At 33.3% G+C, this 11639-nt stretch overlaps 2 protein-coding genes and 1 long non-coding RNA gene across 3 annotated transcripts; 2 read left to right on the top strand and 1 right to left on the bottom strand.

The window, feature by feature from the left end:
• Positions 1-2417: 2417 nt before the first annotated feature.
• On the top strand, positions 2418-3721 carry LOC110663658 (probable carbohydrate esterase At4g34215). The gene is made up of 2 exons (XM_021823045.2): positions 2418-3145; positions 3332-3721. Exons 1-2 carry the CDS (start codon positions 2552-2554, stop codon positions 3656-3658), a joined length of 921 nt encoding a protein of 306 aa, XP_021678737.2. The 5' UTR covers positions 2418-2551; the 3' UTR covers positions 3659-3721.
• Positions 3722-6437: 2716 nt separating this feature from the next.
• On the top strand, positions 6438-7231 carry LOC110663678 (uncharacterized). The gene is made up of 2 exons (XR_002496579.2): positions 6438-6694; positions 6781-7231. It is a non-coding gene; the product is annotated as an uncharacterized LOC110663678 (long non-coding RNA).
• A 199-nt stretch (positions 7232-7430) lies between these two features.
• On the bottom strand, positions 7431-9411 carry LOC110663677 (probable isoaspartyl peptidase/L-asparaginase 2). Its single transcript, XM_021823064.2, has 4 exons — positions 9162-9411; positions 8494-8727; positions 8150-8236; positions 7431-8069 (listed from the first exon to the last, which is right to left on the bottom strand). The coding sequence occupies exons 1-4, from the start codon at positions 9321-9323 to the stop codon at positions 7569-7571; spliced, it is 984 nt and encodes a 327-aa protein (XP_021678756.2). The 5' UTR covers positions 9324-9411; the 3' UTR covers positions 7431-7568.
• Between the last annotated feature and the right edge of the window lie 2228 nt (positions 9412-11639).

Raw genomic sequence — 11639 nt, 5'->3', positions numbered from 1 at the left:
GGATAGACTCTGCTCACTTGCTTAGTGCTTGCCAGCTAGCAAGGGAAGGCCAATATTAAAAAAGAAAAAGTTCAAATATTGTAATTTGTTATTGAAATATTGAAAAATATTTATTAATAATAATAATATTTAAATTAAATACTTATATAAAATTTAAAAATACTATTAAAATATGTAAATAAAGCTTAATAGATATTGAAAGATTAATTTTAAATAATTAAACATCAACTAATTAAATTTATTTAATTTAATAAGTATTATATTTAATTAGTCTGAATAATTTATGTATGTATAATTATTTTTTAATAGTTGAACGATTTAACAAATTTTTTATTTTTAGAATGATTTAACAAGTAACTGCTAAGATTCAATTTATGAGCTGAATCTATACTAAAACCTGGTTCAAATTTTATAGTTAGTTATATACTACTATTAGATATATAGAAACCACAAACTAAAAGAGCTCCAATTAATATGGTAAATAGACATTGATTTATATTGTTAAGGAATATCGTCATCAAAAATCATCATTCTCCAACTACCAACCAATACTTGGGACAGATATTTCAAAGCAATAATGTGGCGTCAAAATTTCCAACTTCCCACTTAAAGCAACTGAACCCAGCTCCACAAACCCTTGATTTTCAAGAAACCCAATTGATATCAATTAAATTAAAAGAAGTATTAAGGAAAACAATCAAATTGAAATTAATTTAGGCTGAAGATCTGGAATTGAACGCAACGAGACTGTGATTGTGAAGGGCAACAATATAGAAATGGGGACAGCGAGATTGTTAGACAAGGCGAGCAACTAACAAAATTACAAGGGCTATGCAAAGGGTGACGACGAAATCGATGTGAGAAGGCAATAGTGAGATTGACAAATAAACATGTTTTGTTCGGCTCTAGTAATGCCTACTTAGGGATAAGATTAAGATTTAGAGTATGGTACAACCGCTTGGCCAAAACACAAAAAATAATAGGACAAAATAAGGGGAATCATAGATCATGGTTCTCGTGCTTCAATAATCCAGTTACACCAAATGAGGACGGGCCCATTGTGGAATCGACTAGCCGAGTGAAGTCAGAAACCCGTCTGAGAATGGACTGATGGGAACCATTGGGTCCGGTCATCCAACTTGTTGATGTAAACCGTCATTTGTCTCCACTAATTATTATTATTAGTGATAATGATGATGATATTTGTTGTCCTATTGGAATAGCAGCTTTACTTACGTAATTCAGCAAAGTGGATTACAACTAACAATGGGTTGATGCTTGATGTTATTTTAATTACTAATTAATAATACGTTTAATTGAGTTAATGATTTGCCGAAATCAACAATAAAAGTCTAATGGGTCTCTATCACTATGGATATTCAAATTTGCAAGTATATATTCTAGATATTTTGGTGTAGAAAACAAACAATGGTCAATGGGTTGGCATTACAAAATTTGATGGGGTTGAGACCGAACCCATTTCAGATAAAACCGAGCTTGTCAAGTGAGAGTAGAAGACGGAAACTACTTTTATTTTATTTTACATTTTTTTGGGATGTGGACATGGCAGCGTTTTAGGAATGCTTCAGCATTGGCCAGGCGGCTGCTCGGGCCAGGCCTACCTTTCAGTTTCCTTTGGGAAAGAATGAAAGGCTCTCGACTTTGACTCAACTATTTATTATATGCACATTTAGGACAAGATAAAATAAATTAATACTTTTTGAAATAAGTTTTTAATTTATTATTTTATTATTTGAGACAAAGTGAATGTATTTGGAAAGAAAATTTTCTTAAATAAAAATGATAATTTGGTGTTTTTTAATTTATATAATTTACAGATATAACAAGTGATATTCTTATTATATAGAACATGCATATCAATTTTAGATACTAAAATATCTATAAATAATAATGAAAATAATTTTGAAGAAAGATAAGTTTTGGCTTATATATGTAATTAAATTACGATTGTGATATAAAGAAAGCATATATTTTTAATGTTTAAGGCAATTACGGAACTACGTGGAATAGTGTAAACTCATCTCTATCAACTATTTTTTAGCGGGATTAGAATTTTTTTAGTGTAAATTGTGGTCCAAAAGAAAAAGCTCCAGCCCAATACACAGGCAAAGCAAAATTATTCCTGAATCCTGATAAATCATGGTTGAATGGGCCGAAATGAAACTGTCTTGAATTCTTCTTTTCGATCCATTTAGCACTTCGACTTGAATTGCTGAGAAGATAGCCGTGTATGTCTCATGGCCCCTTTGAAGATTAAAAATTGCCACTTGGGTTTTAAATGCAAGAACTTTTGATTCTTAATATATATATATATATATATATATATATATATATATATATATATATATATATTTTGTACATGCATATTAAATATTCAAAGTTAATTGAATAAAAAAAAAAAAAAAGAATGTGGAGAGCATAACAACTTTGCTTTCAAATTAGGCTGAGATTGGAGAAAGAGAAAGCTAGGAAGGGGACCCTCAATTTTGTGACATTACACCGCAAAGTGGGATCCTACTACAGGTCCAAGATGCTTGCCTTCTTTATCTTGGCCCTTGTATCACAAGCAACCCACTTGGTGACGTCTCAACGACTACCCACAAACATATTTATCCTCGCCGGACAGAGCAACATGGCCGGCCGTGGAGGCGTCATCAACGACACCAAAACCGGCAACCTCACTTGGGATGGTATTGTCCCTCCCCAGTGCCAACCCAACCCATCAATTTTCCGGCTAAGTGCCAACCTCACATGGGTCCTAGCCCACGAACCTCTCCACGCCGACATTGATTATAACAAGACCAATGGGATTGGACCGGGGATGGCATTTGCTAACACAGTCTTGACCAAGGACCCGACCATTGGGGCAATGGGTCTGGTGCCATGTGCAATCGGAGGGACAAATATAAGTCAGTGGGCGAAAGGAGGTTTCCTTTACGACCAGTTGGTGCGGAGGACTCGAACAGCCTTGATCAGCGGTGGTGTTCTTAGAGCAATGCTTTGGTATCAAGGGGAGAGTGACACGATTAATAAAGAAGATGCTGATTCTTACAAGGGGAGATTAGATAAGTTTTTCATGGAAGTCCGGGACGATCTGCAATATCCTATGCTGCCAATAATCCAGGTATGGATAAATTTTTCTCGTCACAGAATTATGAAAGAAATGACATTTTTATATTATTAAAAAATTAAACAGGTTGATTGTATTTTACCTGGAACTGAAAAATTTTGTGTTTCAAAACTAACTGCATAATGAATAATGAATAATAATAAGAGTTGATAGCAGTGCAAGTATTGTTAATTTTGGTAGGTGGCTCTGGCTTCAGGAGAGGGACCTTTCACGGAGACTATAAGAAAAGCTCAACTGGGAATTAACCTTCCTAACGTGCAATACGTTGACGCCAAGGGACTGCCTCTGGAGCCTGATAGGCTGCACCTAACTACTTCTGCCCAGGTTCAGCTTGGCCAGATGTTAGCAGATGCGTTTCTTCAGTCCCTGCCTACCCCAATTCGCACTACCACTAATTCCGCTGCAACACTTTCTTACCATGCATTTTATAGATCTATTTTTATTATTATTATTATTTTATCCTATTTTTTTCATTGTAGGTCTTTCCCTGCTGTAGTATTCCTCTAACGCAAATGCAATTGTAGTGGGATATGAATTTCAAAGATGGATTCTCGAGTTAATTTCTCTTCATTTTGGAATTTTTTTTATTACGGTCATTTATTATTCCAAGTTGCAATCAACGTTAATATAGCTGTTATAAGTTTTTCTCTCTTCTTAATTAATCAATTATTATTGCTATAGTGATTTGACCTCTCCATATATAAACAACTCAAAAGTCCAAGAGAGTTTTAATCATTTGAGAAAGAGATTGAATTCTGATTGAAGGTAATTATTTAGGGTAATCGAATAAGGTGTTTAAGGTAAAATATAAGGTATTCGGATAAAATATAAAGTATTTGGATAGAGCAACAAGTGTTCATGTAAGATATAGGATATTTATATTCAAATAGACTATCTAAAAAATTAAATATGGATTGTTGAGATGCGTTATATTTTCATCGAAAATACCACCTAATAAAATGAGATGTTTTTGCAATACACAAAAGAATATAGTTGAATATATGAGTTAACGATATCTCGATAATAACGGAAAAACGATATCTCGATAATAATGGAAAAGCATTATTCTTTACTTTATAAATAGGAATCATGACTAGAGATGATAACGAGTAGAGTACATGCAAAAATTACTATATCCGAACTCGATTAATATTTTCAAAACTCAAACCTTGCCCAAACCCAATTAAAAATTATTTTTAACCATTCGAACTCATATCAAACCTGATTATTATCACCTAAAAAATACCTGAACTCATTTAATTTAATATATTTTAAGTAATGATATAAATAAAATATTTTTTTATTAATAATTTATATTTTAAAATTTTAATAATTTCATAAAATATAATTTTATTTTATTTAAAATAAAATGTATAAAATTTATGAGTATTAATATAAAAAATATATATTCTATATTTGATTAAGTATTTATATAAATTGGTTCAGGGAATAGATGCCTAAAATATAAAATAAAATCTGTCACAAATATTATTTTTCAAACTCGAACCTATTTTAAACTCGATTACATGCTATCCAAACCTATTCTATTATAATTCAATCGGATCGAATATCCACAAAAATTTTATCCATTGCCATTTCTGATCATAACAACAATTAAAGTATGCAATCTACATATTTTCAATACTTACTTTTTTCTTTTAAATTATTTATTGACTGAAGCGTTAGAGTAACATGATTTAAGCCATCGACTTCACGTCTTCTCTTGTTGTTACAGGCGGTGCAAGAATCATTTGACAACTCAGGTAACAACAATATATATATATAACAAATTAAGAAAATAAGTTTTTTTGTATTTTTTACTTGTGATTATTGTTTTTTTTTTAATATTTTAAATAATAAAATAATTATGTGAATAATATAATATTATTTAATAACAAAATAACAAACTAAGTGGTAAGGAAATTTCTTAGTTGCCAAAGTCATCAGCCATACCTAACGGCAGGTAATGGGCCATTTTATGAGCTTAGTGGACTTCTCAATCCAATGAACCAGCAGCCTGCTTAATTATTTCAATATATTATGTTTATTTTCAATGATTTTACAATAAAGGTCATATGTTTAAAATAATTTTATTTTTTTTTTCTTAAGATAAATTGAATTTGTGTATTCTTCAGGTGTTTTCTGAGGATGCAATTTTGTCCTCTAATATATATATATATATATATATATATATATATATATATATATATATATATATATTTTATACCTAATAAATTAATCAGATTATGAGTTTCCTTTCTTATTGTTTAAGATTTGACTTTCTATTTTGAATACATTAGATTTATGTAGAGAAATATATTCTTTAAATATTCATAAAAAAAAATTTCAATATGCAAAAATTAATGCCGAAATATTTTGTCCTTACTACCACATCCGAGGTTCATCTTGGTCTCAAGTTGGGTCATTCTTATATTTCTTCTTTTGGCTCTGCTATTTGCATTACATTCATTAAATTTATGTTTATTTATTTTAAATTAGAACATTAAAATTCATGGTTAGTTGAAGAACGGATTAATGATCAAAATAGTGTAGAATAAATATTATTTACCAATCAAGGATAAAATAAAACTAATTTGTCCAAACTTAAGGGATATTTTTTGCCAACTATATCATTTTTTGAGTCCATCCACAGAAGTCCACAATTCAAATTGATGAAGACGGCTTTTGTGTGTGCAACACCTTTTTTAACCTTTTTATTTTATAAATCATTATTATTTATATTTAAAAAATATTTAATACAAAATTGTTATTATTGATTTATGTTAATAATTTTCTTTATAGTGTAAAATCTCATATACATTTTTATAGGAATATTTCAAATCAATAATTAAATTATATAAATATTAGCTCTAGATCGTGTATATATATATATATATATCAAATTAGTATGAATTGCAGTAAAATTTTATAAGGGCATATGATAAATTCTAAACTGTAAACATGTCAAATTTTATTAACAAATTTTATATTTTGAACGATCTCTTAAATTTACAATAGTTAATTTATTAAAGAAAACTCTAAATAAAAACTTTAATCCCCCATTTTTTTTCCGAAGCTTTAATCCCCTCTGGATCTGGATACTCGATTGCCCGAGCTATGATTGCCAAGGGTTTAATTGAGCCTATCTCCATTTTTTTTTTTTTTTTCTGAACTGACTTCACTGCTAATCAGAGAGGAATAAGGATAACAGGAGCGCGTTGTATAGGAACGTTCACTTGAAAATCCACTCGAGTTTATCCAGGTTCAAAATTGCTAAATATGGACGGATGGATTTATTAGCGGCTCAAACCAATTATCATTATTTATGTTGTAGTTTTGTCGACTGCATATGATCACGTGTCCATCTGCCTGAGACTCTTAGCCATTAAGCAAAATGCAGGAGAAGCCACCACATACTAATACGTGTCCTTACCTCATACTACAACCGAGATAAAGCGAATGGTACTTATTGATGTAGCATGATCAAAGAATCAAGTAGTGATAACTTCCAGTATCTGAAACTCCAACAACATGAATACACAAGTATTGAACTAATTTAGTTCATTTTCTAAATTTGCTTTTCTTTTCTTTTTATTTGTTGAATGGTTTGATTTTATCTTCTTGCGCAGGGAACTGAAAGGGTAAACGAAGAAGCAATAGAAACAAAGGTGGAAACAGAAGATTACCGATCACCAGCAGGGCATGACGAACCCACAAAGGAGAAAGTTGGGGTGGTTCATCTTACTCGCAAGAACAGGGAATCTGGCACCGAAGATGGACTATTGGGTAGAACGACTGCTGCTGTGACAAATACAATAAAGTCTGCTAAGGATGCCATCTTGGGCAGGGGCAAGAAAAACGCCTCCAACTGACTCCCGGAGTGGCCGATGATATGAGTATGTTCTTTATATGCATGTGAAATATTGATGGCAATAATAATAATAATAATAAAAAAGAAGACGTTGTGTTCCTGTTTAATGTTTCTGCTTTGATTATTTCAGTATAGAGTTACATAATGTCCATTTGTATTTCCCACTTATTAAGATCGATCAATTGAAATATCTTCTTATGGTCTTGGAAGTCGGAATCTTTGAGGTGAAAGCCAAATTGGAACATTTGCCCATTTTAAGACATCTTTGAAACCTGGAAAATATGCTGTCAACTAGCATATCTACTTTGTAACATCACTAATAGAAACGAGGAATATAAAATGAGAAAGTGGTATTTTAAGTGCGAATTATCTTTATGCTCGGGCTCCCATGGAAGGCGTGAGTGAGAATTAATCAAACAAAACGATTTTATTCTAGAAACCTTTGTTTGTAGTTACTGCTAATTTCATTTCTGCTTCAGCTAAATTAGCACAGAGGTGTGCTTTACCACGCATAATACATCACCAAAGCCAAAAAAATAAAAAACCCTAGTTCCAAATGCCAACCTCCATGAATCCATCTTCAGTAGCACATCCCCTGAACATCCCATTGGTGTTATACCTACAAGCCACATCCCCATTTCTAGACACCGCTATTAACCCCGCTTTCCCTTCATCAAGCCTCTCATTTATCACAAAATCCACAGCCTGTTGCAACCCCAACCCTTTGTACTCCATCACAGCCGCTACGTCTCGGGCTAGGGTCCCGCGGATGATGGCTTCACCTTCCCCTGTGCATGAAATTCCGCAGAGGTCACACGCGTAGGTCCCAGCGCCAATCAGGGGCGAGTCACCTATACGACCGGTCATTTTGTTCATTAGCCCACCTGTTGACGTGGCGGCAGCACATCGACCCTCGCTGTCCACGGCCACACAACCAACGGTTTCCGGTGCATACACGCTGATTGGAAGACCGTTCATTTGCAAGGGATTGTCCATGGCCGCAGCAGCACCGGCGCTGCATGTCTCCAAGGGGATCCTGTAATCAAACTGGATTCGGGCAAGAGAGAGTGAATTATTGGGTCCACCAAATGTGCATATACATATAAAACGTAGGAGATTCGACGTACCAGAATGGAATTGGCTTCCTTTGCCAATTTCAACATCCCCACGTTATCCTCGGTGATGAAGTAGTCATTTTGCATCAGCTCCACACCCTGTTCAAATCCAATGTCTCTCAGTTCCATTAATTTATCAATTAGAGCATATTATTTTAACGTTTATTACTATGAAGTATATGACCTAATTGAAGGCCTTTAAAGTTAATTCACCAGATCATTCTCTTTCAAAATGGCGAAATGTCCTAAAGAATGAAATCTCTCCTTCTTTCATTCAACAAAAACTGTTTTCTTGTTTTTTGACTCGTGAGATAACTTAAACCAGAGTGTTACAAAACTGAAGAGGACGTGTAAACCTGTTGTCTGGCAAATTCCTCTGCGCCGGAGAAGGCAAGATACGAATGGGGAGATTTCTCCATCACAAGTCTGGCAAGGGAGACTGGGTTTTTAACAGTGGTTAAGCCCGATACGGCGCCGCATCTTCTCTTGGGTCCATCCATAATGCTAGCTTCCATCTCCACCGTTCCTTTCTCGGTTAGAGCAGATCCTCGGCCAGAATTAAACAGAGGATCGCTTTCTAGTTCTCTCACCTGAAACAACAAACAACAGAAGATTAAAACAAAAAAAAATTAAAGATAAGGGAACCGGTAAAGCATCTAATGATAACTTTCCCTTTCTAACCAGAAACCAAAGTGTTTCGCGAGTATAACGAGAGCCCCTTTCAAAACCAATGAAAGTAAGAACAAAAGGCCGATTGATATAGAAGATATTTCAGGATAACCAAGGACACCAATTGGACATCAAAAGAAAGCGTATAAAGGACGCCGATCATTGATTTTTCTTTCATTCCTGTTAGTGTACCGTAAAATTATAAGAAAACAAACGGAAAACCTGGTATAGTGGTGAAGTTGAAAGGATTATCTTTTTCTATACACGCAAGAAGTTGGCAATCAAAATGGTTCAAGATACAGATTTCTTAAAAAAGAAATTGAAGAAAAAGAGTGAAAATAGGAGAGAAACGCACAACGAGTTCAACGACATCAATGGCAGGGAGATTGGAGCGAAGAGCGGAGATGCCCAGATTGAGGCAGCGAGTTAGGAGTTGCTTGGCCTCTTCTTGACGTTGTTGTGGGAGGTTTGGGTCCACACCAGCGCCACCATGCACCGCTATTGCCCACCTCCCCATTTCTCTCTGGCTTTTTCCTTCCCTTGTGCGTGTGTGTTGTGAATGTGTATGCGCGCGTCTTTATGTACGCAGTGGGAGTTGGTTGCCTATTCATATAGGCGTTTTGCGGAGTTCAGAATATTTTTTTTAAATAATAAATTATAATTAAATAATTATAATTAAATAATTGTACATATAACGATTACAATTACATCATATAAAAATTTCTTTGTATATTCATCCACTTGTTGCGGGACTGCGTTATGGGGTTGTCCTGGTTGGCAGACTAAATTCCGAGTGCAAAAAAAAAAAAAAATTATTGAAAATATATAAAAATGCAAAACACATTGTGAATCATATAAATTTCAACTAAAATAAATCAAAATCAAAATAAATTTATAAAAATAAATAACAATTATTTATTCTTACCATCAAATTAAGACATTATTGATACTATTAGTTTACCTTTAAAATAATATAAATTTGATATCTCTATCTATTTTTCGATTTCATAAAATTATTATGATTTTTTTTCCTTCGTTAATATATTAGTTGTTTTTCCACAGGTAATTATTTGAAGTGCAGTATGCTAAAACAAAGCTGCTATAGAAATCTACCGTGAGGTCTATATATGCATATATCTAAACTAGTAATGCATCATTTGCAGTTTTTTTTTTTTTTTTTTTTTTTGTAAATTCCAGTATTCATTTGAAAATCGAAATAAGACAAGCCCTGGTACAGGGCTCCAAGAATCTCGCACTCAGCCATATTAAAAAATGGGACGCCTCCTCATCATGATAATATTGTTTTTATGAGTTCCCCTTTCTATGAGATTCCCACTGCTTGGATGCTGGAACAGAATATATATATATATATATATATATATATAAAGATTTCTGAAAATGTTGCTAGAAAAGGGTTTAATTAAAAAGGAGTGGATCCTATTGGTGGTAAGATTGAGGTAATGGTTTCAGCAGGAAGGCGAAGCAGAGAAGAAAAGGGTCGGGGGCTTGCCTTTGGTGCCTTCGAAAAGTATGACACTGCCACTCCTGAATAATTTTACATTATCACGCTGATTCCACATAGAAAAGGATGTGAAATGGCAAGTTACAAGTGAATCAAAACATTTATTAACTCATAATTTTTTCTTTGGACTCACTTGCATATTTATGGGACAATTTTTATACATATGTTTATTTTTTTATATATACAGTATTTAATTTTTGTTAATTTATCATTTCATATAGAGTGTCTAGAAGGAACCATGGATTTATAATATGGTTTTTCCAGCTAATAATGAGGGTATCAGCGGATTGGTTGGGTCCCACAGAGATTGGAAGTGTCAACTGATAAGAATTGCTGATTGGTTGGATTTGATTAAGATGATGAGCAAGCGATGCGCTAGCCACTGGATTTGCATAAACTTTCAAAATAATGAAGAAAGGTTGAACAAGGAATTCGTTTGCGTACAGCCCAGAAGAAGGAGGAAACCGGAAATAGATATGAAGCAAACATGCCACGTGAGCTTTCCAATTTGTATTTCTTTTTTCGTACATTATAGCCTTTCCGCCTAAGCTCATGATTGGAGTTGGATTCCAAGCTAATACTAAACCGGATTTGTTTTTTTTTTTTTTTTTTTCTTTTGATTAAGTTTCAACAAAGTGCACCTTTGGAAAAGGTTTATGTACAAATACAAAGAAACCCAAAAAGCACTAATATGAAAACTAAAAAGTTCACCCAATTTGAGAGGAAAAAAATATATAAAATATATTAAAAAAAAGAAAATTTCATCAAACCAGAACTAGAATTGGAGCTTCTACCGTTTTAATTTCAATGTCCTAGGGCATGCACTCGATATTAAAAGTGGATGCTTGGATCCCTACATGAGAATAATCACAAAAATCAGATAATATTTTGCATACTTGTTAGTCATATATTTACACTTGAAGGAACTTCAATTTTTGATCAATTATAATTCGTCATCATCTATATAAAACAAATGAAATTATCTTTTTTTTAAAAAAAAAAAAAAACTCTAGTAAACTTTTCTGGTGTGCAAAATTTGGACTCAGTGTTCGGAAATAACACTCAATGATCAAGAAAAGCAAGATTATCAACCAAAACCCACAAGAAACGAATTCTAATGGTCTTAATTTGCCACAATAATGCGGGGAAAAGGTCAGTGGATCAGTTGTTGTCAATGACCCACCAGAGAAGCACAATGAAAGAGCTAGCCACTAATCAATTGGAAAGAAAATTCGCCTGAAGGCATGTTGTCGTGCCATTATAAAATATAACGGGATTAGACCAATAAGCATTGGGTATTGTTGTGTACAC

Source organism: Hevea brasiliensis, chromosome 12, assembly GCF_030052815.1.
Source record: "Hevea brasiliensis isolate MT/VB/25A 57/8 chromosome 12, ASM3005281v1, whole genome shotgun sequence".
Lineage (NCBI taxonomy): Eukaryota > Viridiplantae > Streptophyta > Magnoliopsida > Malpighiales > Euphorbiaceae > Hevea > Hevea brasiliensis.
This window is presented reverse-complemented; position numbering and strand designations above follow the sequence as displayed.

Excerpts from the sequence above, each read along its gene's own strand:
- LOC110663677 (XM_021823064.2), bottom strand. The coding sequence starts at position 9,323 with ATGGGGAGGTGGGCAATAGCGGTGCATGGTGGCGCTGGTGTGGACCCA. Across the intron at positions 8,728-9,161 it reads TTGATGTCGTTGAACTCGTT|GTGAGAGAACTAGAAAGCGA; the intron begins GTGCGTTTCTCT and ends TTGTTGTTTCAG. Across the intron at positions 8,070-8,149 it reads AGGAAGCCAATTCCATTCTG|TTTGATTACAGGATCCCCTT; the intron begins GTACGTCGAATC and ends GCCCGAATCCAG.
- LOC110663658 (XM_021823045.2), top strand. The coding sequence starts at position 2,552 with ATGCTTGCCTTCTTTATCTTGGCCCTTGTATCACAAGCAACCCACTTG. Across the intron at positions 3,146-3,331 it reads CTATGCTGCCAATAATCCAG|GTGGCTCTGGCTTCAGGAGA; the intron begins GTATGGATAAAT and ends TAATTTTGGTAG.